The 25,289-nt window shown below is 45.1% G+C and overlaps 1 protein-coding gene across 2 annotated transcripts in view; it reads left to right on the top strand.

Moving 5' to 3' along the window:
• Positions 1–25,289, top strand: part of TMEM87A (transmembrane protein 87A) — a 160,647-nt gene that overhangs the window by 116,075 nt on the left and 19,283 nt on the right. Inside the window, exons 12-15 of one of the 2 annotated variants that reach the window (XM_073610611.1) lie at positions 467–537; positions 15,152–15,258; positions 16,799–16,857; positions 17,982–18,085. In XM_073610611.1, coding sequence (XP_073466712.1) covers positions 467–537; positions 15,152–15,258; positions 16,799–16,857; positions 17,982–18,085 — 341 coding nt within the window. The remainder of the gene's footprint in view (positions 1–466; positions 538–15,151; positions 15,259–16,798; positions 16,858–17,981; positions 18,086–25,289) is intronic. The other variant, XM_073610610.1, reaches the window with a different exon arrangement.

The raw sequence follows: 25,289 nt of genomic DNA, 5'->3' as shown, positions 1-25,289 counted from the left end.
GCAAGAGTTTTACCTTAAAGCAGGGCAAGTACACACACATGTGAAAAAAAACATCTGGGCTTCATGTTTAGGAGATCACTAATTTAGATCTTGGCAGTCTTCCCGGCTTTAGAAATCAAGACATGTAAATACTATTATAAACTATAGAAAAAACATTTTAGATTGGAGTTCCTCTTTATATACATTTCCAATATTTTTCTGTTTTCTAATTTACTTTGAAGGGTCTTATGAAATGTATTTGGTGTTTTTAGTATGGTGTCTTAGAAGAGATTCTGTTTAGTTAGGACTTGGTGGTTGTTAGGTGTGGATACAGTTAGTCCCATCTATGTAGTAGCATAGACAAAACCTAGGGGGCAGTCCGCATCCTAACCAAGCAAATGCTGTACTTTATTGTCTCAATCATGGAATAGTTGCCAACTTTCTAATGTCTCTTCCTTGTCATCTCTTTGCTCCATTTCTGGTTTAGGCACAGTCTGATCTCGCATCCCTGGCCTTTATTCCTCTGGCTTTTCTTGACACTGCCTTATGCTGGTGGATATCCTTCCCTAACTACTTTCATTGTTTCTGCCCATTTTACTTTTGCCTGTCTTAAATTTTTTTCAATTTACAGCCATATTCAGTAAGATAGGGTGGTACTGAATGAAGTGCAGTCATTTTAAGGAACTAGTTAGGTTTTACACTGAAGCAAGATTAAAGTGGTTGTAAACCCACTGAAGTGACTGGCTTCAGGTGATGCACAGAGATTAAACAAATCCTGTGAAACAAATCCAATGAAGCTGTACCTGTTTATCTGCAGCATAAAAAATTGGCCCCAACCTATAACTAGCAGAAACAAACAAATGATTTCCTAGCACATTTACCAGCTGGCCTGCAAAACAACCAATTTGACCCTGTCTAGCAATTTATTTTAAAAGCAGAGGGTTTTGTTTGCACGCATTTGCAAATATATGCATAAGCTGAGGTACCCACATCAAGGCTCCTCTGTATACGGCAGTCTTAACCCTATCATTTTCACAGTCTCCTAAATAGGAACACATATAGCATGGATAGATTAAGGGTAGGTGTGCCTGGAAGGAGCCCCACCCCTCCTTGAAGGAACAGGGATGCACATGATGCCCAGCAAGAGCACAAGGGGAGCAAAAGGCATCCAGTGTGTCCCCGCACCCAAAACAACCAACTGTACAAAAAAGTGGCAACCACCCCAACTTATGACTGGCCTTTGCAGTAAGGTGCACGTAGAAGGGAAACACATCAGAAACAAACCAACAAAAAAAAAACTCCCAGCACACTTACCAGCCTTTGGGCAGAAAGTGGGCTGGGAAATATTTTGTTTGTTTGATCTGCTGCCCTCTCTTCTCTACAGCTTCAAAAACACACAGATCAAAGGCTGTCAGCTCTAGCAGGCAGAGGGTGGGGATCTGACATCACACACTGCACTGCATAGTGCACAGGAAATCTGAGTGTAATCTGAGACCTGAGTGGAGGAAAAGGACCATACCCCCTCTACACGGTCTCTCAGGGAAATATGCACAGAAAAGCCTGTCCATCACCTTTCATGTACTGGAGGGGGAGGCGTGGAAGTCCTTCCAAGATTCTGTGGTGTCCCTGTGACCTATCAGAAGTGAGTCATGCAGACAGCTGAGAAATAGGAGGAGACAGAAATCACATTAGGGGCTTTAAATTAAGGCTAGTACACACTTATAGAGGGATATGCTTTCTTCATTCTAAATTTTGAATGGTTTACAACCACTTTAAAGACTGTTCCTGGTGACTGTAACCTGGTGTTCCAGGTTATCACGCTTTGCCCTTTTGAATATGGCTGTAATTTTTAGGTAATGTTGGTGTTAAAGAACAGAATTTGGTTGAAGCATCCATTCCATGGCTCCTGTCACATACTAGCACCAAGGTAGTCAGTGACTGCCCTGGAACTATTATGCAGAAGCTGAGGCACAGAATGGCTGCTTCCGCGAAAACCTGACAGATACTGTGTACTGAATGAAGAGTTGCATTTTCTAACTTTTTTGTTATTTGGTCTATTTTTTATTTATTCTTAAACATGAGAAGTAGAAGTGCCACTGTATTTTTATTCAGTTTCCGTGTTTTATTTTGTTAACTAAAAACGGTCACAACTGTGACCTTTGTAATGCTATAGATCCATACAAGATTAACATTTGGCCAGGTTGAGCCATTTATAGGAATGTATAATGAGTAGACAAAAGTTCTCCTTCGCTTTTATGAATTAAAACTTTGAGATTCAACTCTTCCTGTTAGTAGAAGAAGAGCTCTTGTACAGCTGCAGTGAATATCTACAATCTACAATATAAGGGTTGTAATCATGTGGGAATAATACAGCATGGTTACACTGAGATCAGTTTGAATTGGTCCTTTTTCTTTCTCGAACATCACGGGACACAGAGCCACAGTAATTACTGATGGGTTATATAGGTATCACTGGTGATTGGACACTGGCACACCCTATCAGGAAGTTCAACCCCCTATATAATCCCTCCCCCTTGCAGGGATACCTCAGTTTTTACGCCAGTGTCTTAGGTGATGGACGTGTAAAGATGTCCTGTGCTGAGCTCCAAAGGGAATATCCTAAGATCCTATACTGGGGCAAGCCAGGCGAACCGGATCCATTCAAAGTGTCTTTTCATGGCCGAATTGAATGGTACCCGGGCCTCGTGTCCGAAGAAACGAGGTTTTACCCGTAATGCTTCTCTTTTTAGAGAGCTGGACCCCGCAGATCAGAAAATGGCTTTAAACTTCCTAATTTCTGGCGAGGTGCTTTACGGTCCCAGAACTGTTGGATCCCCCTACTGATGGGGGCCCCAGTCTCTGACGGTTTTTTCAAACGGAGCCCACCGTGAGAGGTGAAGATTGGGTCTGTGTAAACAGCACCCTGCGGCTGGATAAGGTAAGAGGAGATTCCACAGAATTTTTGAGTTCTAGTGGCTTTTCTCCTTTAAGGTAAATGCATGCTATGCCTATTGTGACCACCGGGGGCTGCCAAGAGCACAAACCTACACATGCTGACTCTGTCTCAGGTGTTGTAATCGCTGTTTATGTCCCAGCGTCTCAAGCAGGCTGCAAGCAGGTAAGGTGGAAAGGGGGATTTCTCATGTTTGAATGTTCCCCCCCCAGGCTAGAGAGGGGCCACAGGGGTCTAGAAAGTGTTTATACCACCCGGGCTCTGCGGCCTAATGGCCACCATCTCTCAAGATAGCCGTTCAGGCAGATCTTGTTACCAGCCTCCCCCCCCCCCACCCCCCCCCCATCCCCAGCCTTTCTCCGGAAGCATGACAGGAGAGTCGGCAGCGCGGGAAGCGCTCGTTTTTTTCAAAACTCGAGGGGGGGGGGGGCGGTAGAGGAGGGGGCGGGATGTCAGCACAGAGTGCTTAGACTCCCACTCAGGCCAGCTGCAGGCTATTAAAGGCACTCTGTACAGGTGCACTCAGCCTTCTGAGAGACACAGAGCTGACGGTCGCAGGCATTCTCCTAGGCAGCATTTACTGAAGTAACACCAGACTGAGCATTGGGTAGCAAGGCTTTTAGCCAGACTACATCGCTCAGCGGGCAGTGTTCATTTGTATACCTCACACCTTGTTGCTTTGCACTATGGGTAGAAGAGGTTCAAGCACCCCAGGAACCAGAGACACTAGGGGATCTCGTTCAGGTTCTGAGGGCCCCCTGTCGGCAGCATCCTCCCCCCCTAAAGATGGGCCAGGGACGGCTAGCCAGGGAGAGCCATCGGGGTCAGGGGCTACACCTGCTTCTGGCACTTCAGCCCCTGTATATATTACACAAGAGGTTTTTTCCTCTTCACTCAGTGGAAGAAAACGCACTAGGCTTTCCTCTGTTCCCCAAGACCCTCAGACAGAGGAGCTCTGGGATAAAGGAGATGAATCCCTTTCAGAGGATCGGGATGGGATGGATGATTCCTCTTCGGAGGATTTAGGTGGAGAGGGACCCTCTGCGACTTCCCAAGAGGAGAAAGTCTTAGTGCAGATCCTCACTGGATTGGTCCGCTCCACATTTAAGTTGCCCATACCTGAAACTGCTAAAGAATCCTCTTTTGCTTTGGGGTCACTGAAACCTTTCCAAGCAGCACATGCTTTTCCTGTTCATACTTTACTTGAAAAGCTTATTTATTCTGAGTGGGATCACCCAGACAAACGTTTTTTTCCGCCGAGAAAGTTTTCAACACTTTATCCGATGGAAGAAAAGTTTATTAAAATGTGGGGAATACCGGCTATTGATGCCGCCATTTCCTCCGTAAATAATAGCCTGACTTGTCCTGTAGACAATGCTCAGATGCTCAGGGATCCTGTAGATAAAAGGATGGAATCCCTATTGAAGGATGTTTTCTCCTTAGCAGGATCAGTGGCCCAACCTGCAGTAGCAGCGATTGGAGTCTGTCAATACTTAAGAGACCATGTTAAGCAGGTCATCAAAGTATTACCTGAACAGCAGGCCCAGGGGTTTGCTAACCTTCCAGCGGCCTTATGCTTTGTGGTTGACGCCATTAGAGATTCTATCGTGCAAACCTCCCGTCTTTCACTGGGGTTGGTGCATATACGTAGAATCCTATGGTTGAAAAATTGGTCAGCCGAAGCACCATGTAAGAAGCTACTGGCTGGGTTTCCATTTCGTGGTGCAAGGTTATTTGGAGAGGACTTGGATAACTATATCAAGAGAATCTCTTGTGGGAAAAGCACTCTCTTACCTGTCAAGAAGAAGAGTAAGCGTCCCTCTTTCAAACGGACTCTTTCCCCAGCGCCGGGGGCTTCAGCCTCCAGGCAGTCTCGACGGCCGCCTCCATCGGGGTCCAGAGACAAGAGTCAACCCCAGGGTCAAAAGAAGTCCTGGGGAAAGAAGCCTACTAGGCAAAACATTAAGACCTCTGCACGAGGGGGCGCCCCCTCTCACTCGAGTGGGGGGAAGACTGCGACAGTTCTCAGAGCTCTGGCAGGAGGACTTCCAGGACAGATGGGTAATCTCCACGGTAACCTTAGGGTACAAGCTGGAGTTTCAGGAATTCCCCTCTCCTCGGTTCCTCGGATCAAATGTTCCCAGAGACCCAGAGAAGAAGCAGTCGCTCCTTCTAGCGTTAGAGCGACTTTTGTCGCAGGAGGTCATTATGATAGTTCCCGCAAAGGACCAGGGATTGGGCTTCTATTCCAACCTTTTTACGGTCCAAAAGCCAAATGGGGATGTCAGGCCCATTCTGGACTTAAGGGATCTGAACCGATTCCTAAGGATTCAATCCTTCCGCATGGAATCAATTCGAACAGTAGTTCCCACCCTGCAGGGAGGAGAATTTCTGGCATCAATAGACATCAGAGATGCATATCTGCATGTGCCCATTTTTCCTGCTCATCAGAAGTTTCTGCGCTTCGAGGTAGGAGGGCGCCATTTCCAGTTTGTGGCTCTGCCTTTCGGGATAGCCACTGCACCTCGAGTGTTCACAAAGATCTTGGCTCCTCCTCTGGCCAGATTAAGGGCTCAGGGTATAGCTGTCATAGCATACCTAGACGACCTGCTCTTGATAGACCGGTCGGTAGCCTCTTTGAAGGGAAACTTGAGGACCACGGTCAGGTATCTAGAACACCTGGGTTGGATCCTCAACTTAGAAAAGTCTTTCCTAAAACCAGTAAGAAGACTGGAGTATTTAGGTCTGATTATAGATACAAGCCAGGAGAAAATATTTCTACCCCAGGCAAAGATCACTGCTTTGAGAGAGCTGATTCTGACAGTAAGGACCAAGAAGGGTCCCTCAGTCCGCCTTTGTATGAGGCTACTAGGGAAGATGGTGTCTTCATTCGAAGCAGTTCCCTATGCTCAGTTTCACTCAAGAATGCTGCAACACAGTATTCTGTCGACCTGGAACAAGAAGGTTCAGGCATTAGACTTTCCGATGCACCTGTCGCATGCGGTGCATCAGAGCCTCAATTGGTGGCTCATACCCGAAAACCTGCAGAAGGGGAAATCCTTTCTACCGGTTACCTGGACGGTGGTAACAACAGATGCCAGTCTGTCAGGTTGGGGAGCAGTTCTGGAACAGGCTGCGGTCCAAGGGGTATGGTCCAAGACAGAGAGGACCTTACCCATCAACATTCTGGAGATCCGGGCGATACATCTAGCTCTAAAAGCCTGGACTATCAGGCTACAGGGTTGTCCGGTCAGGATCCAGTCCGACAATGCCACAGCAGTGGCTTATGTCAATCATCAGGGAGGCACCCGGAGCCGAGCTGCTCAAAAAGAGGTGAACCAGATCTTAGTCTGGGCAGAGATGCATGTGCCATGCATATCGGCAGTTTTCATCCCGGGGATAGAATATTGGCAGGCGGACTATCTAAGTCGCCAGCAGTTACTTCCAGGGGAATGGTCTCTGCATCCCGACGTCTTTTGGGCCATATGCCAAAGATGGGGGGTTCCAGATGTAGATCTCTTTGCATCCCGATTCAACAAAAAGATAGACAGATTTGTGGCAAGGACAAAAGATCCTCTTGCATGCGGGATGGATGCGTTGGTGATTCCGTGGCATCGGTTCTCACTGATTTACGCATTCCCGCCTATTCTGCTACTACCACGACTCCTTCGCAGGATCAGGCAGGAAAGGAAGTCGGTATTTCTGGTGGCCCCCGCTTGGCCCAGAAGGACTTGGTATGCAGAAATAGTAAGGATGACGATGGGTTCCCCGTGGACCCTACCGGTACGCCCAGACCTGTTATCTCAAGGTCCAGTGTTCCATCCTGCCTTACAAACGCTAAATTTGACGGTTTGGCTATTGAGACCCACGTTCTGAAGAGTCGTGGGCTCTCAGGTCCTGTCATATCTACCTTGATTAATGCAAGGAAGCCAGCTTCCAGGATGATTTATCATAGAGTCTGGAAGGCTTATATAACCTGGTGTGAATCCAGAGGTTGGCATCCCAGGAAATATGTCATAGGTAGAATCCTTGATTTTCTACAGATGGGATTAGAGATGAAGCTGGCCTTGAGTACCATCAAGGGCCAGGTTTCTGCTTTATCAGTATTATTTCAGCGGCCACTTGCTTCGCATTCTTTGGTCCGAAACTTTATGCAGGGGGTGAAGTGTCTTAATCCTCCGGTTAAAGCGCCCCTAAACCCCTGGGACTTGAATTTGGTCCTGGCTGTGTTACAGAAACAGCCTTTTGAACCAATAAGTCAGATTCCTTTGGTCTTGTTGACAAGGAAATTAATTTTTCTGGTGGCCATCTCTTCTGCTGTATCAGAATTAGCAGCTCTTTCCTGTAAGGAGCCTTATTTGATTATACACAAGGATAGAGTGGTACTACGCCCTCATCCTAGTTTTTTACCGAAGGTGGTTTCTGATTTTCATTTAAACCAAGACATTGTTCTACCTTCCTTTTTTCCAGATCCCTGTTCTCCGGAAGAGAGATCTCTACATTCATTGGATGTAGTAAGAGCAGTTAAGGCCTATCTAGGGGCAACTACTCAGATCCGCAAGACGGATGTTTTGTTTGTGCTGCCAGAGGGTCCCAATAGAGGACAGGCAGCGTCAAAAGCTACCATTTCTAAATGGATTCGACAGTTGATCATTCAAGCTTACGGTTTGAAACAGAAGATTCCTCTGTTTCAGATCAGGGCACATTCCACAAGGGCTATTGGTGCTTCTTGGGCAGTGCATCACCGGGCCTCTATGGCTCAAATCTGCAAGGCCGCAACCTGGTCTTCAGTTCATACATTCACCAGATTCTATCAGGTGGATGTGAGAAGGCATGAGGATATCGCCTTTGGGCGTAGTGTGCTGCAGGCAGCGGTACAGGGTCCTCAGGTCTGATTGCACCCTACTTGGTCGTGGTTCCCCCCCCTCAGGTAGCATTGCTCTGGGACATCCCATCAGTAATTACTGTGGCTCTGTGTCCCGTGATGTTCGAGAAAGAAAATAGGATTTTTTAAAACAGCTTACCTGTAAAATCCTTTTCTTTCGAAGGACATCACGGGACACAGAGGTCCCGCCCCTCTTCTAATACACTATATTGCTTGGCTACAAAACTGAGGTACCCTGCAAGGGGGAGGGATTATATAGGGGGTTGAACTTCCTGATAGGGTGTGCCAGTGTCCAATCACCAGTGATACCTATATAACCCATCAGTAATTACTGTGGCTCTGTGTCCCGTGATGTCCTTCGAAAGAAAAGGATTTTACAGGTAAGCTGTTTTAAAAAATCCTATTTTTCTAAATACATAATGTAAACAAGGCAGACCTGGTTAGATATTTTTCAATATGCATTAAGACCCCTTTCACACTGAGTCGCAGGCCGCGTTAGCACTGTTTAAGTGCTTTAGTGCTGTTTAAGTGGTGCATTTAGGCCACTAGCGGGATGCTTTTAAACCCCCGCTAGCAGCCGAAGAAGGGGTTAAAAGCGCCCTTGTTGTGGCGTTTCCGAAACGCTTTTCAGACGCTTTGGAAGCGCTGCCCATTCATTTCAATATGTATACAGCGCTCCAAAACCACCCCAAAGAAGCTGCTTGCAGGACTTTTCCTAACGTCCCGCAAGGGCACCGCCCGAGTGTGAAAGCACACACTGAAATGAATGGGGAGGTGTTTTTCAGGTGCTATTTAGAGGCTATTTCTAGCGCTAAAACATCTGAAAAACGCCTCAGTGTGAAAGGGGTCTAAGTGTCATATTTACATTTTTTGACAAACGTCAGCTGTGTCTCTGTCCACATTTCCTGCCTTTGTCATGCTGTTGTAAAAGCTATTACACTAAACTGAGTGTTGTTGTCCTATCTAAGAATTCCCATTTCTGATACCCAAGCTGCATTTCTCCTTTATGTGGGTGTAGGTACAAATGATAAGTGCATACATGGTCGCCATACAGTTCCAGAGTACATTCTAGCTGTTTGCTATCACACTTGATACCTACGATCAGTTGGCGTTGTCTGAGCTTCATCCATAGGTTGGTTATCAAGAAATTTAAAATGTAATCATTTTACAAAAGTATTTTTGCCACCACTGAAGGGCAGAGCCATGAAAAACCTCATCCAGGTCATAAGGGGGAGAAAATATCCCCCTATTCGCCTGTGCATGAGGCTATTGAGGAAAATGGAAGAAAGGGGACACAGGGAAGAAAGAAGAGTGCTGCTCACCCCTGATGATTGAAACAAAAAAGAGAGAGACGAATTCCCCAATTGGGGTTTTTAGGCAGCAAAAAAAAGGGAAGGGTAGAGAGGCCAATACGTAAAAATGTATCTTTATTGTACAAAAAACTTCAACACACTGGTTAAAAAGAATGAGCTCACATAGGATGTTTACCAATACATGACACTCAACACATACACTGTATATATATGTTCATGACAACTTGGCATGTGCGTTTGACTTGTGGCAAAATTATGGACCTGACGCGTTTCGACCTATATATTCCAGGTCTTCTTCAAAGGTCAATTTGCTAAAATTATATCAAGAAATACATGTGTCAAAAAAATTAGTGTATATTGGAAACAAGTACATAGCATATCAATACAGCATATTTACCCAATAATGAGTGTCCTAAGCCCAGGAGCTCCTTGTTGGGTAGATCCCTTTAAAATCAAAAGATTGCCCGTTCGCCTTCCCCCGGAGGTCTCATGGCATCACCGCCGCAGCCCCCATTCCCAGGGGAGGATCCCAAAAGGATGTGGCTTACAAGAGGTCACACTGTAAGGCACCCCCTATGCGCAGACCACCCAGCCGGTCAGATAGGGAAGACACCTGCAGCAACAACCCAGGGAGAGAAGAATAACAAAGATAGAGACAATGTATATTATGTATTGGTGTGCACTCCAACATAAGGTCTAAGAAGTGCAAGAAGTGTATATATGTTTGTATCTGCTTGGTTATAAAAAACCATAGCTACCTATATCCACCCATTACATTGGCCGTGGCCTGTGCGTACTGGGTGTATGTGTCTGTGCGTAAAAAAATCCGCACAGACATGTACATATGTGTGTGCACACACACATATGTATACCATACTTATGGTTTTAAGGTACCTATTTTAATACGAGAGATATGGCGGAGTGCACACTATGGTAAGAGAAATAACAGAATCAAGGAGGGAGTAATAGATTACAAATTAGTACCTCAACCCTGTAGAAAAGTGTAAATGAAATAGGAAATGTGATTAATGAGAAATAACACTGAGAAGTGAAAAAAGTTGTAGGAACCAAGGACGAGAATCCCTGATGTGGACAACAGGTATGTGTGAAAGGTGAACACGCAAAAGAGTGAGAAACAAAAACCATCTAAAAATAATGAATGTGAAAACCGGGTGAACAAGTGCCCACAGGTGGAGAAAGAGAATAATGAGGTGTGCCAAGTATGTTACCTAATAAACAAGGTAAAAGCAGTGCAGAAACCACACTATGTTGCCCGGTATGCTTGCACTTAGGTATGACCTGACCCGGGATTGGTCACTGCCTAGAACTGGCTGAATAAACGCCTGTCCAGGTTACCATTTGGCAAGTCTGAAAGTATAAAGTAAAATAAAAAAATAAAAAAATAAAAAATATTGTATACATTTGAGTATTTAATGGTCATTGTAATAAACCAAATGTTATGTTATGGGGCAACAAAAGTGCAATGACGTAAAACAAAATAGTGTACTTACAATGTGAAGCCGCAGGAGAGACCATCAGCTGGACAGAAAGTGTTCAGAGTGATAAAAGAAGGATGTGGAAGTGTATATAAGCCCCTAATATTAGGGCGGGACTCCACATGGGTTGATTGGTAGCAGGTGCCAGTATTCCACTAATAAGACCGCTCCGGGGGGACCGAGCCCGGGGGCATGGCGGCCGCAGGGCGGCCTCGTGTGATCTCCTCGGCGTTCAGGGCGAGCGAACGCCCCGTCCACTGACGTCATCACTGTCGCAAATGCGTGACGCACCCGCATCACGTGGCACGCGCGGGGCCCCGCGCATGCGCAGTGAGCGGAAACGTCCGGGGATGTCCCTGAACGCCGCCGGCAAGGGGGAATCCCCAATCTGGCAACCAGGTCCACCCTGGGTATCCAATGGGGAACGGCGGGAGGGGGAGCCATCCATAGAGGAGTCCCACCTCCCCGCCTTACCTTGCCGGGAAGACACATCCAAGGGAACCAACCCCGGTACTGGGGCGGCGCCAGCAGCCATGATGACTACTCATGGGGGGAAGGGGAGCAAGCTATAAAGGGGACAACATTACAATGATTGTACAAGATCAAAAAAATACAAGAATGGTATAAAATATAAATGTAAGCGTATCATCCTATATTAATACATACAATTTTTGGCGGAAAGGATTTTCACATGAGACATCCATATATGCAGGGTAAATTCACATGTCTAGGTATATGGAGGTAACATAAAATAAGAAACACATTCTAGAGCAAAAAAGAGACAACACAAGGTGAAGCCAAAATCACATATACACTGCACATCAAAAAATGTATGCAGAATAAATACATAAGTGGTCATAAATGTCCCTAAACTATCAGAAAGGGAATGGGAAAAAGGGAGGAGGAGGAGGGGGGGGGGGAGAAAAAAAAAAAAAAAAAAAGGAAGGGAAGGAAACAGGGAAGGGAAGGGAAAGACGTAGAAACTAGTAAGAAGGGGGGGCAGGAGAAAAAAGCCCTAAGGGGCACAGTTGCTTTCTAATGTTGGCAGAGGGCAAAAAGACCTTATTGGGTCTTACCCGAAGAAAACCCTTTTAGAAACGGGGCAAACGATATAGCGTCATTTAGTCCTGGGTACGAGGTGGCATCTAATTGAAATATCCACTTTCTGATACCCAAGCTGCATTTCTCCTTTATGTGGGTGTAGGTACAAATGATAAGTGCATACATGGTCGCCATACAGTTCCAGAGTACATTCTAGCTGTTTGCTATCACACTTGATACCTACGATCAGTTGGCGTTGTCTGAGCTTCATCCATAGGTTGGTTATCAAGAAATTTAAAATGTAATCATTTTACAAAAGTATTTTTGCCACCACTGAAGGGCAGAGCCATGAAAAACCTCATCCAGGTCATAAGGGGGAGAAAATATCCCCCTATTCGCCTGTGCATGAGGCTATTGAGGAAAATGGTGTCTTCATTCGAAGCAGTCCCTTATGCAGTTCCACTTTAGACCACTACAGAACAACATTCTGTCTGTCTAGAACGACTGTCCAGGCTCTGGATTGGCACGTCTCTTCGAATGAAAGTGCGTCCGTCTCAGTTGGTGGATAATAGCCAAGAATCTGGAAAAAGGAAAGTCCTTTTTACCTGTGGTCTGGAGGGTGGTGACGACAGACGCCAGTCTCTCTGGATGGGGGGCAATCCTAAAGGAGGCCATTGTCCAGGAAGGGTGGTCCTGGAAAGAGAGGAGCTTGCCCATCAACATTTTGGAGATTTGGGCAGCTCGCTTCCCCTAAGCTTCTGGACTTCCAGACTACAAGGATGTCCTGTGAGGGTCCAGTCCGACAACAACACCACGGCTGTGGCATATATCAATCTCCAGGAAGGCACCAGGAGTCAAACAGCCCAGAAGGAAGTGGATTGCATGCTGACCTGGGTAGAAAAATTTGTTCCATTCCTATCAGCGGTGTTTATTCCGGGAGTGGAAAATTGGCAGGCGGACTTTCTGAGTCGCCAGCAGATGTTTCCAGGGGAGTGGTCCCTAAATCCTGAAATCTGCCGTCGAAGGGGGGTTCCGGATGTAGACCTGGCATCCAGGTTCAACAGGAAACTAGACAGTTTTGTGTCCAGAACCAGGGACCCGCTTGCATTAGGGGCTGATGCCTTAGTAATTCTGTGGGATCAGTTCTCTCTGATCTATGTTTTTCCTCCAATCCGGCTGTTGCTAGGACTACTGCACAGGATCCAGGAACAGAAAAAGCCAGTAATTCTAGTAGCTCCAGCCTGGCCCAAAAGGACTTGGTACGCACAGATTGTAAGACTGTCAGTGGGAAACCCATGGGTTCTTCCACTCCGTCTGGATCTGCTCTCGCAGGGTCTGATATTCCATCCTGCTTTACGGTCTCTAAATTTAACGGTTTGGCTATTGAAACCAGGATTTTAAAGGACCAAGGCATCTCTGGCCCAGTATTGTCAACCATGTTAAATGCTAGGAAGCCAGTCTCTAGGAGTATCTGCTATAGAGTCTGGAAATCATACATTGCCTGGTTTGAGGCCAGGAGATGGCATCCCCAAAGATACAGTATCTCACAAAAGTGAGTACACCCCTCACATTTTTGTAAATATTTTATTATATATTTTCATGTGACAACACTGAAGAAATGACACTTTGCTACAATGTAAAGTAGTGAGTGTACAGCTTGTATAACAGTGTAAATTTGCTGTCCCCTCAAAATAACTCAACACACAGCCATTAATGTCTAAACTGCTGGCAACAAAAGTACACCCCTAAGGTGTACAAATAAGGTGTACAAATAAATGACACGTACAACAATAAAACGAGACCCGCTATATTGCCAGCTCCATGTTGCATCTGAGCTGTGTTGCTTCAGTGTTGCTAATGCAAGAATGTGTATGCCTAATGACAGGTACAATAGGAGCAGGGCAAGGTCTTGTTTTATTGTTATACATTTATTTATTTTATGTTCATTTTTGCAGAAAGGATTTGTGTGTGAGTGCTGTAGGAAATTTCATAATTAGTACATACTGTTGGCCCCAAATTCTGCTGTTACGAGTATGCATTTATTTATAGAGCGCTGACAGTTTGTTCAGCACTTTATATATTGTACATTCACATATGCATCAAGTCTCCTACATCAGGATTTCTCTAAGACCCCTTTCACACTGAGGCGTTTTACAGTCGCTATAGCGCTAAAAATAGCGCCTGTAAAGCGCCTCTCCTGTCAAGCCCGAGGGCTTTCTCGCTGGAGTGGTGCGCTGGCAGGACGTTATAAAAAGCCCTGCAAGCTGCATCTTTTAGGCGCTTTAGGAGCGGTGTATACTTCGCTCCTAAAACACCCCTCCCCATTGAAATCAGTAGGCAGCAGCGCTTTGTGGGAGCTTTTAACCCTTTTTTGACCGCTAGCGGGGGTTAAATTCACCCTGCTAGCAACCAAAAAGCTCCACTAAAACGTCAGTAAAGCACCGCTAAAAATAGCGGTGCTTTATCTCCGAGGCCTCCAACGCCCCAGTGTGTGTGGCTCTTACAAGAATTTTGTGTGATACAGCAGCACACACAGAGCAACCGGAGGAGGACAGTATGTGAAAGAGCTCATTGCTGTAGTAAGGCCTAGTAAACATGATCAGAAAATTTGATTAAAAATACTGCTTTCAAAACGATCGTACGATCATCTGATCCTTACAAGGCTTTCGAGAGCCGATCACCACAGTTCATGCAAAATTATCCGAAGGGACAAACACAAAAATTTTAATTTTTATCATATGATATCAGAGCAAATGATTTTCATTTAATCAGTACAGTATTCATCTGAAAAAATTTGGAAGACCAAGACCACACATGCTTGGAAATGAAAGAATGCAATACAATACATCACTTCCGAAGTTGTATTCGAAGTTATATTTGGTCGTACGAGAATTTCTATAACCTCTTCATTTTCGATATGAGACTAGCATGCAACAAAGACTGGACAATCATTTGTCCCATATTTTCATAGTGTGTACAAGGCTTAAGGGTAAGGCCCATGTTACACAAGTAATTCTGCACATACCTGCAGCAACCTTAAAAAGTTTGCTTTTAAGGCCCAATACCAGGCCATTCTAACAGGCAAATACCCAGCCTGGATGGGCCAGCATGATTGTGTGGGAATCGGCAGTAGTGGCAAGCTTTGATACTGAGAAGTAAGAGCATTGCTTGTCAAAATGGTCTTAACAAGAAGGTTGCTGCAAGAAAAGGCAGGCACCTCTAGCAACTAGCACATTATACGCGCAGTGGTTTTATTTTTCCGACGGCAGTCTATCTAATTTCCAGTCTTGGCTAGAGTATAGCTTTCAACAGTGATAACAAAAAAAAAGTACACTGCATTAGTTAACATGTCTACATTTAATAGATGGTATCTTGGAGTTATTAATAAGACAGATGTTAGTAGAATTAATTTTTTATTTTTTAGTAGAACATATGGTATCTGAGCTTTTAGCAGCCCTGCATTTTCCTTAACCTTCCTGCACATCTTCATTAGCCTGACACAGACCATGAAGCTGCTGAGGCTACGAAGGAATGTGGTCAAGCTGTCTCTTTACAGACACTTCACAAATACACTTATCCTGGCTGTAGTAGGTAAGTCTGGTTGTCCTGTGACATTACTTTATTCTAAAATAAGATGTTTGTTCTGAATTTGAAAAATGTCACCCCCCCTCACCTGTTTTGTCTGTCATGTGACCTATGATATTGCTGCCATTCTTTCATATAGTATGTCTGTATAACATATATTTTCTCCGTTCATCCACCTCTGTATTAAAATTATGGTACTATCAGGGTTGGGTCTAAGTGAAGGAAGAGCTACCCAGTAATGGCACGTATCTCCAATAAATGGTAGTTGAATGGCAGTCATAAAGCCCTATAGTAGACATGGGCTCAGATGTGTTTGGGATCCTAGTCCCAACCCACCTGCCAGATCCCACCAGGAAGCCGATACTGCACACTGCTAATTGTAGGCATTGAGAAGCATTTCCCGGTCCGCAGCTGCACAGACCGGGACTTGTCTCAATGTGTGCAGTATCGGCTTCCTGGTGGAATCGGGCAGGTGGGTTGGGACTAGGATCCCAAACACGCCTGAGCCCATCTCTACCCTATGGTATGAAATGAAAGGGTGGTCCTAGGCAATGGAGCAGCTGCAGCACAGCTACTGTCAGTGCTACAATGTTCACAGCTAACATGTTTAATATTATTTGTAGGAAAAGCTTGGCTGAGTCGAAGTCTGATTTAAGCACAATTTAAAAGTAAAGCACAGCTAAGCATGTCTTTTATTCCAAAGTTCAAAACAAATTTCTCAAAGCAGCAGTTGCTGCACCTAAAATAATCATTGGCTTTTTGAATATTATTTTCTGACTGTGTGGAAAAACGGGGTCCAAGACTGATTAGCAACTTTTAGAAAACATGCAGGTGTGGAAGGAGCGCCAAATCTAATGATGAGTGCAAATATTTTTTTTGTTTTACACTTTACACAGCATTTCTGGGGCCAAAATAAGCTGCCCCTTCATCAGTTCCACAGTTAAAATAAGACCTTTGAATGGACTCACAATAGGGCTTTCCTGTGTGAATCTTTGTAAGGAAGCTAATTGCTGGACTAGGGGCATTAAGCCCAGTACTCCCCAGTCAACCCTTCCTCCACTACCCCACCAGAATACACTGATCAGTGCTCACAGCCATTTGCTGCAAACACTGATCGGATGCTAGTTTCCCAGCACGTCCCTTCAAAAAAAAACATGGTTGTTAGACTGGCTTCTGTCAAACAGACAGCTGTACACACTGACCAAAAGTTGACCTGTTCCTGCTGGATTATCCAGCTTTACTGACCAGCAGCAGCTGTATGAGCAATCAAGGTAAGCCTCTTGAAAGTCTTTTCCTTCATTGTAGACTACCAACTTGTCCATCCCATTTATGTAATGTATGCATGTACTGCAGATGAGTTCTATAAATCAGTTTTATTTTCTTACAGTAAACAAATTGTGATTCAACCTTCTTCTCTTTTTTTTTTTTTTCTAAAGTTATGATCCGGCTAAATTTTTGTGGCTTTTTTTGTGTAAAAAGTGCATACTTCTATGTTTACCTGTTCATTTTTGTCATTATGAATACAATTTTTTCTTTATCTTTGCAGCATCGATTGTATTTATTGTCTGGACCACTATGAAGTTCCGCCTCGTAGATTGTCAATCAGTGAGTTTCTATTGAACATCTTTAGAATTTTGGTAACTACTTTATCCCACCATCACCATTGAGAGTTTTTGTTCATGTCAGATGGATTTTGCATTCCCACACAAGTCTATAGAAATGTAAAACCTCCTTGAAGCCGGTCAAATTTAGATCGGAAGGAGATCAACTGCAGGTCAATAGCACCTGTCAATGAATTCTAAATGATCTCCGTAGCATTTCAAACTGATATCAAACCAATTCCATCAACATAAGCTTAAAGCGCATCAACAAGAGCCCTTATGGTGTTTTATTAACTTTAATTCCTATATCTGAGTTCAAAGTTGAACTTGGAGCCTCAGTGATCACTACAAAAACTAGCAGCTCTTGCATACAGTATGAAAAAAGCTGTTTTCATGGCGGATAATACTAGCATCTATCACTAGCCTGACGATGCTTACATTTAAGTAGTAGAATTATTTTTCAGGATTTATGCAGTGCCAATAGTTTGTGCAGCGTTTTACAAAATAAAGGGGGACAGTTCAGTTACAAATTAAAATAAGAGGGTTAGGAGAGCCTAGCCCTAAAGGGAAGGGCAAGTTATAAAAAAGGTTTTAACTGTGGGTGGATGAGTTGTATGCACAGTATATTCACAGAATATTAGTGAACACAGCCAACATGCCAAAGACTAGACATGGATGTCACTTTTTTTAATCGGCCCGCTTGTTCATTGGAAAAAAAAACACAAATGTATTCTCCCCATCCACACAGTTGATGGAGGAATCCTTCCTGCTATGTCATTGTATTATGACAGTAGGACAACTCCACTGTCAGAATACACTAATCAGCGGTTGCAGCCGGCTGATTGACAATGTTTTCCAACAATCCCACTCAACAGAAGTCGGTCATTAAATTGTCTTCTGTCAAGCACGAATGGCCATAGATTGATCGAAATTCAGCCGATCCCTGATGAACTGGCTGAACTTCGATCCATCTTTGGGCAGCTAAACCCTGGGCATTACAGTCTTGTCATTCCAGCAGCTGTCATTGAACAGGATTCATGTATCATTAGTCTAGTAAATTTCCTGCCACTTTGAGTGCACCTTTTTTCATGAACTGCTCTAATTTTACCATTTTTTTTAATTTGGCAGGATTGGCAGGAGCTCTGGGTAGATGATGCTATATGGCGCCTTCTCTTCTCCATGATCCTGTTTGTCATCATGGTCCTTTGGAGGCCATCTGCAAATAATCAGAGGTTTGTAAGGCTGACCTGTTCATTTTCAAACTTAGTAGATAGAGCAAAACAGAATATGATCCTTGAGATTTTTGCAAAGCAGACCATGGGATAACATGGGATAAGGTTTGTGTAATGGCTAGCGTTCGGAAGCAACACAATTCTTTGGTGTTGGGTTCAGGATTTCCTTTAATGTACTAGAAGTTTTCTTTTTTGCAGTATGTTTTTTATGATTATACAGCAGTTTAGAAGGAGCTAAAGAGTGGTCAGTTCAGGAATGCAAAGATCTTAGATGCTTGTTTTCCTTGATGGAACAGCACATGAAGTAATCTGCTTCTGTTCTCTGTAAAAGGTTCATTTGCCAAAGGAGCAGAGGCTGTTTACCCAGTAAAGTGAATGTTAATAAGGTGAAGCACTGTTCAGTCTGAATGCCCAATTATATGCTAGAAAAAAATCATGCTTTTTTAAGTTTTCCTCGGACAATTGGGCATTCAAAGTAAGTACAGAAAAAAAACATGCTTTTTTTAGTTTTCCTCTGATAATTGGGCATTCAAAGTAAGTACAGGTTCACCATATTTACTAATGTTTAATTTTTAAGGTGAACATTCTCTACTTTTTCAGTAAGGTTTTATGCACACTGGGCTTAAAAAACACAACTTTTACAGGCATTTTTTGTGCCTGTAAATGCACCTTCATGTTAGCCTATGTGTCCTTGCCCATGTAGGCATTTGCCCATGTAGGAGACTTTAAAGGCACTTCTGAGCGGAAAAAACACAAAATGTGCAAATGCATTTAGGAGCGTTTGTGACTTAATGCATTGTAATGGCCAGAATCAATTAATATTATGGCCAATAGAATCCATAAACCTGCCTAAACACATGCACAAACCATGGCTTTATGCACGTTTCATGCCAGGAGTAAAAGACATTCCGAGAGGAAGGGTAAACGTCCGGATTGCATGAGCCCTAAATCACCCTGTTATTGCTGTATATTTTATTGGGGGAACCACTCTCAAAGCATCTTTAGTCGTTTTGTGTACATAACTTTTGAATTAACAGGTTCATTACACTCAATAATGGTCCTTTTGGGGATAAAATCCTAACTGCTAGTCCCTGAGAAGCCAATGGGTAATTAATTAGTTTACTGGTATCTACCCAAATTTGAGTTGTCAGTGTTAGAAGGATCACCCATTTAAAGACTAGGAACTCTTGATCTAATGTATTTTGTAATTAAAATAGTAAAGTCTTTTTCCTGGACCTCCCCATGTCAGCCTACTATGGGTCAGCTCTGACACCTCCAGGACCACCTTTTTTCTAGCCCATAAAGGGCGGCTGTCGGACCAGCCCAGTGTTCTTTTTTCGTCCTCGCTCACTTATAATGTGAGTGAAGAATGGGTTGAGTGAAATCTTGGTCGGGTTAAGCCTCTCCCGACGCTCCTCTCTAAGTCACGCCGCTGCCAGCCTTAAGGGGCAGTGTTTCCAGGCTCTGGCTTCCCTGCATTCCTCCCAGCGCTCCAGCTCGTCAGGCTGCTCTGCACTAAGGTAGGCTGTCTTCTCTAATAATGCTGCAGACTTGCTGTGTTTGATACTGCTGTACACTCTGCATTGATCCACACACTGCTGTTTCCTGCTGTATTTGCACTGAAGAACCAATGGAAAGGTTTTTACCCATGTTTTTATTTTATTTTTATATATATATATATATATATATGTATATATATATATATATAATATTTTTTAATTTTTAAATTTTTAAATGTTTTTCTTTTAAAAGAGAGCACCTCTTCTGTCTTTACAGAGAGAAAAGCCCAGTGCAAGCTAAATGCCCGCAAAGAGGCTCTAAGGCTGCTGCACTGCCTCAGAAAAGTAAGAAAAAATCAAGACATGCCAAATCGAGTCGCATGCCTCATTGCAGTCGCTCATGCCTGAGCCAAATCAGATTAGGCCATTGAAAAGCCTCCGGAAAGACCAGTCGCAACCACAGGGTGCAGTCTTCATCTTCATCTAGGTCCTCCTCTCCAAGTCATTTGGAGGAAGCAAGCTGTTGGGCCTGTACGGCTGAATCCCTTCCGGGAAAGTTGGTGTGTACTTCCTGTCTTCAAGAAGCTGCGCGAGACAGAGCATCTGAAGCTCGTCAGGTGAAGTCGTGTATTACATCTGCAGTCAGGGAAGGGCTAAGAGGTGTATCCAAGCAAAGCGCTCAACCAGCATCCTCTACGGCAGATTCAGATTTGGAGGCAGGTGTAGAGTCCGACTCTGATTCCTCAGGGGCCGAAGTAACCCCTGAATCACGCACCTTCGATTTTGCATTAGTCCCCATATTGGTGGAAGCAGTGAAAGACGCATTGCAATGGCAGGAGGAAACTCCTCCGCCGAAAAAACAACGGAAATACTACCCAGAACTGAAGAAGTCCCTGCCTTCCTTTCCCCTCATTTTTGAGATCCAGGAAATATTGGAGGATGAATGGGCTAGGCCAGAAAGAAAGTTTAGCAGATTGTCAAAATTGTATCCATTCAGCCAAAAGGATGTGGAGTTGTGGAACACTACCCCCAGGGTGGATGCCTCACTGCAGCGTTTGGCCCATCATATCACTCTTCCATTAGAAGATTTGGTCTTTTTCAGAGATCCCATGGATTGTAGAGTGGACACAGATTTAAAATGATTGTATTCAGTGGCGGAGGCGACTTGCAGGCCAGAGTTGGCCCTTACCTCTCTGGCTGCAGCCCTCAAAAGTTGGGTATCGGAGTTGGATGGTGGTTCCTCAGAAGAGCTTGGAGCTGGCGGTCCCTCGCCCCTGCAATTCATTAAAACAGCTGTCGAATTCCTGGCAGAAGTGGCCGTTCACCAGGTCAGAATGATGGCGAAAATCATGGCCCACTCTGTGACAGCTCGAAGAGCATTATGGTTAAGGCACTGGTAGGCAGACAATTCTTCAAAACAGAGCCTATGTTCAGTGCTGTTTGATGGTAAACTACTTTTTGGTAAACCTTTGGAGTCAGCGATCCAACGCGTATCCGGGGGTAAATCGGGCCTAGTACCGCAAGAAAAGAGAAGACAGCGGTAGCCTTTTCGCCCAGTAAGGAGGTCCAGGGAAGTTTTTAAGGAAGCAAGTTCCTACACACCTGGCAGGCCATTCTCCAGACAATGGAGACCAGCTGGTTCATCCTTTCCTAAGGCCTTCAAGTCCAAACCCGGCCAAGCCACGAAGGCCTCTGACGAGACCTTTTGAAGGTTTATCCGCCCAAGACCCTCATGTGGGAGCTAGGCTCACTCAGTTCGAGAGGGTTTGGGTGGACGAAATTCAGGACGCATGGGTTTTGGCCATAATTCGAGATGGCTATCGTCTCGAGTTTGGCTCAAGACCGCCACAGTCCCTGTTTATGGAAACCCGACTCCCGCCTTCTTTGGAGAAGAGGCTCTGTTTGCAAAATTATATAGACGAATTGCTGACAGCGAAAGCCATCATCCCGGTGCCAATGCGAGAGCGGGGTCTAGGAGTCTATTCTCCGTTGTTCCTAGTATCGAAAGCTTCGGGAGGTTTCAGACCCGTATTAGATCTGAAGGCTTTAAATTCTTACATGAGGCTTCCGCCTTTCAAAATGGAGTCGTTGGAGACAATAATATCTGTGGTGAAAGAAGGAGACTGGATGGCCTCCATCGACCTGGCGGATGCCTATTTACTTGTTCCCATCCATCCTGCTCATCATCGTTTCCTCAGGTTTGCAGTGGAAGACTCTCATTACCGGTTTCGGTGCCTCCCGTTTGGCCTTTGCACGGCACCCAGAACCTTTTCGAAGGTGCTCTTAGCCGTCATCGCAACCCTCAGAATCAGAGACGTTCAAATTTTTCACTATTTGGACGATCTGCTACTACTAGCCTCTTCGGAACATCTTCTCCTTCAGCATGTGGCTCTCACCTGCGAAACAGTGGCTCGGTTCGGCTAGCTAGTCAACTACCGGAAGAGCCAAATGCAGCCAACCCAGGTTTTAGAATACCTGGGGGTGAAATTCGACACAATTCTGAGTCGAGTCTTTCTCCCTCTGAGGAAAATTCGTGACTTTCAGATCCAAACCAGCAAAGTAATGACCAGTTCATTCCTTGCTGCGAGAGAATGCATGTTATCAGAGTGTTATCAGCCACGATCCCGGTAGTTCCATGGGCCAGGTGGAGAAGAAGAACTTTTCAGTACAATTTCTTTCTCCAATGGTATTGTCACTCTCTGATGCAGAGGATATACATTCCAAGGTCGATAAGTCAATCCTTCCTTTGGTGGACAGTCTCACGCAACTTGGCCCGGGGTATATTACTTCGGCCTCCAGATCTGGTGGTGCTGACTACCGATGCCAGTCTCCTGGTTTGGGTAGCTCACTGCCTGGGCCAGCAGGCTCAGGGTCGGTGGCCCCCCACACATTTCTCAAACGTCAAACTTTCTGGAATTAGTGGCCGTTCGGCGCGCTCTTCTAGCCTTCCGACAACTCTTGAAAGGTCAAGCGGTAAAAATATTGTTGGACAACAAGACCACTGTCACGTACAAGTCCCGCAAGGGGGGCACCAGGAGCCAGGTCCTTCTTCAAGTCGCGTGCTAGTTGTTCCAGTGGGCAGAGAAGAATCTCATTTCCCTTACAGCAGCCTATCTTCCAGAGCCTGAGAATACCTTGGCAGACCAGTTGAGTTGGAACTGTGTGGAATTGTGGATCCCGGCGAATGGGCCTTGAATCTGAAATTTCTGCAAAACATCTTCAGACGTTGGGGGTTGCCTGTAATAGACCTCACGGCATAGATAGAGAACGCCCAGCTTCCTTGCTTCTTCTCTCGAACATACCATCCACAAGCTTACCGTGGGACTTCCCCCTGGTGTATGTGTTCTCTCCGCTTCCTTTAATCCTCAAGACCCTGTTGAAGATTTACAGGGAGAGGGTCACAGCCATAGCAGTCCTACCATTCTGGCCCAGGAGGCCATGGTTCCCACTAGTGTGGAGAATGAAGTTGTGTCAACCAATCCCGCTGCCACCTTGTCAGGATCTCCTGTTCCAAAACGGAATATGTCACCCAAACCCCAGGATGTTGAGGTTAATGGCATGGAAATTGAGAGGAGACCTCTCAAGGATTTAGGCCTCTCGGAGCAAGTGTTAAACACCTTGTTACAGTCTCGTAAAATATCAACAAACTCGACCTATCACCGGGTATGGAAGGCTTTCCGACGCATCGCGGCAGAGAGGGGGTGGCAGCCCGAATCTCCTTCAGTCTCAAACATCTTGGAATTTCTCCAGCAGGGTCTGGACGATGGCCTGGCTTATAATTCTCTGAAGGTCCACATTTCCACCCTTTCGGCAATGACGAATTCCAGGTGGGCATTAGATCCTGTCGTGATCAATTACCTGAAGGCAGCCATTAAAATCAGACCTCCCCTGAAGTCTTACTTTCCTAAATGGGACCTGACTTTGGTCTTAAAAGCTTTGTTGGCTCCTCCTTTTGACCCGACATCATCCTGTTCTTTATTTCATCTAACACTAAGGACGGTGTTCTTGACGGCCATAGCCTCCACTAGGAGGGTTTCCGAATTATGCGCCTTTTCATCCAGAGAGCCTTTTTGTGTGATTTTTCCAGACAAGATTGTTCTTAGACCAGTTTCTAGCTTTCTACCAAAGGTCTCTACTGCTTTTCACATGAATTGGGAGACTATTCTGCCAGCCTTCACCGTGGACCAGTTGCAGGATGAGTGGAAGAAGCTAGACTTGGTCTCCTCTATTTCAGCTTGGAGCGGACTGAGGAGTTTCGCAAGCAAGATCAACTGTTCATCTTCCCTTTGGGACCTAAAAAGGGCATGGCGGCTCCACCTATTGTCTCATCCTGGATTGTGAAGACCATCCAGATCGCTTGCGAGTCTCTGGGCCTTTCCTCTCCTGCAGAGATCAGGGCGCACTCAACCAGAGGCATGGCAGCATCATGGGCTGCCTATGCGAAGGTGTCACCCGAGGTAGTATGCAGAGCAGCGAGTTGGAGCGCACCCAACACGTTTATCCAGCATTATAGACTAAATGTAGCCCTCTCTCCTGCAGAAACGTTTGGTTCTTCTGTCATTTCTGCGGCTGTCGGCCATTAAATTTGTATAAGCAGCAGTATTATCTTTGACTTGTTTTGTTCTTTCCCTCCCTTATCGAAGGTTGCTTGGTACATCCCATGGGGAGGTCCAGGAATAAGGAAAATTGTTGCCCATACTTACCGTAATTTTCCTTTCCTGGATCCTCCCCATGTCAGCCGGGGATTCCCACCCTATCTTACGTTGCGAGGATGGGTATTTTGAACACTGGGCTGGTCCGACAGCTGCCCTTTATGGGCTAGAAGATAAGGTGGTCCTGGAGGGGTCAGAGGGGGCGGAGCTGACCCATAGTAGGCTGACATGGGGAGGATCCAGGAAAGGAAATTTATGATAAGTAAGTACGGCAACAATCTTCCTTATTTTTACCTACAGGTAAACTTCTAATAAAGCTTACATGTAGGGTAAATGAAAATCTTACCATGCACCGTTTAGGAGATATTCTAGGGAACAGCAGCCGGTGACTTCACCGCCGCATGCGCTCAGAAGGAACGGCATTCCCATGCCGTTCCTTCAGAGCTCTGTGCTGCGGTTGTGACTCCTGCATAGCTCGGCCATTGAAGTGGCCGTAGCCCGCGAAACTGGAAAGAAACACCAGGTGAAGATGGAAGTCCGGCTAGCGGTGAAAGCACACCGCCGGAGGGATTTGTTTTAAGGTAAGTCTTTCATAATGTGCTAGTGTGTGATAAATACTAGCACATTATGCCTTTAACCTTGCAGGGTTCGGTTTTTGTTTTGTTTTTTTATTAACCTTTACTACTGCTTTAATGCCCTCCCATTATTTTATTTTGCAAAGGAATACAACATGGACTGGCTTTTTTGTGTTTAGTCCTGTCCTGAAAATTTCTAGTCCTGTGACTGTTAGGTTAAACCCCCAGGAATTGAGTGGTCTTTGACACAGATGTTAGCAGCAGACTCCCATTGGGGGTACAAAGCATGTCCCATTGAAGGATTGCACTTAACAGATGTTAAGGCTGATTTACAGAAAGATTTAAAAACCTTGGTACAGTTTGACTGAAGATTTCTTAACTCCACCTGGTGGAGAAAGGGTCTGGGTGTTCTGGTGTATCATAAGCTTAATAATAGCATGCAATGCCAAGCTGTGGTATCTAAAACGAGCAAAGTCCT

The sequence above is a fragment of the Aquarana catesbeiana genome, linkage group LG13 (assembly GCF_042186555.1).
Source record: "Aquarana catesbeiana isolate 2022-GZ linkage group LG13, ASM4218655v1, whole genome shotgun sequence".
Taxonomy (NCBI): Eukaryota; Metazoa; Chordata; class Amphibia; order Anura; family Ranidae; genus Aquarana; species Aquarana catesbeiana.
This window is presented reverse-complemented; position numbering and strand designations above follow the sequence as displayed.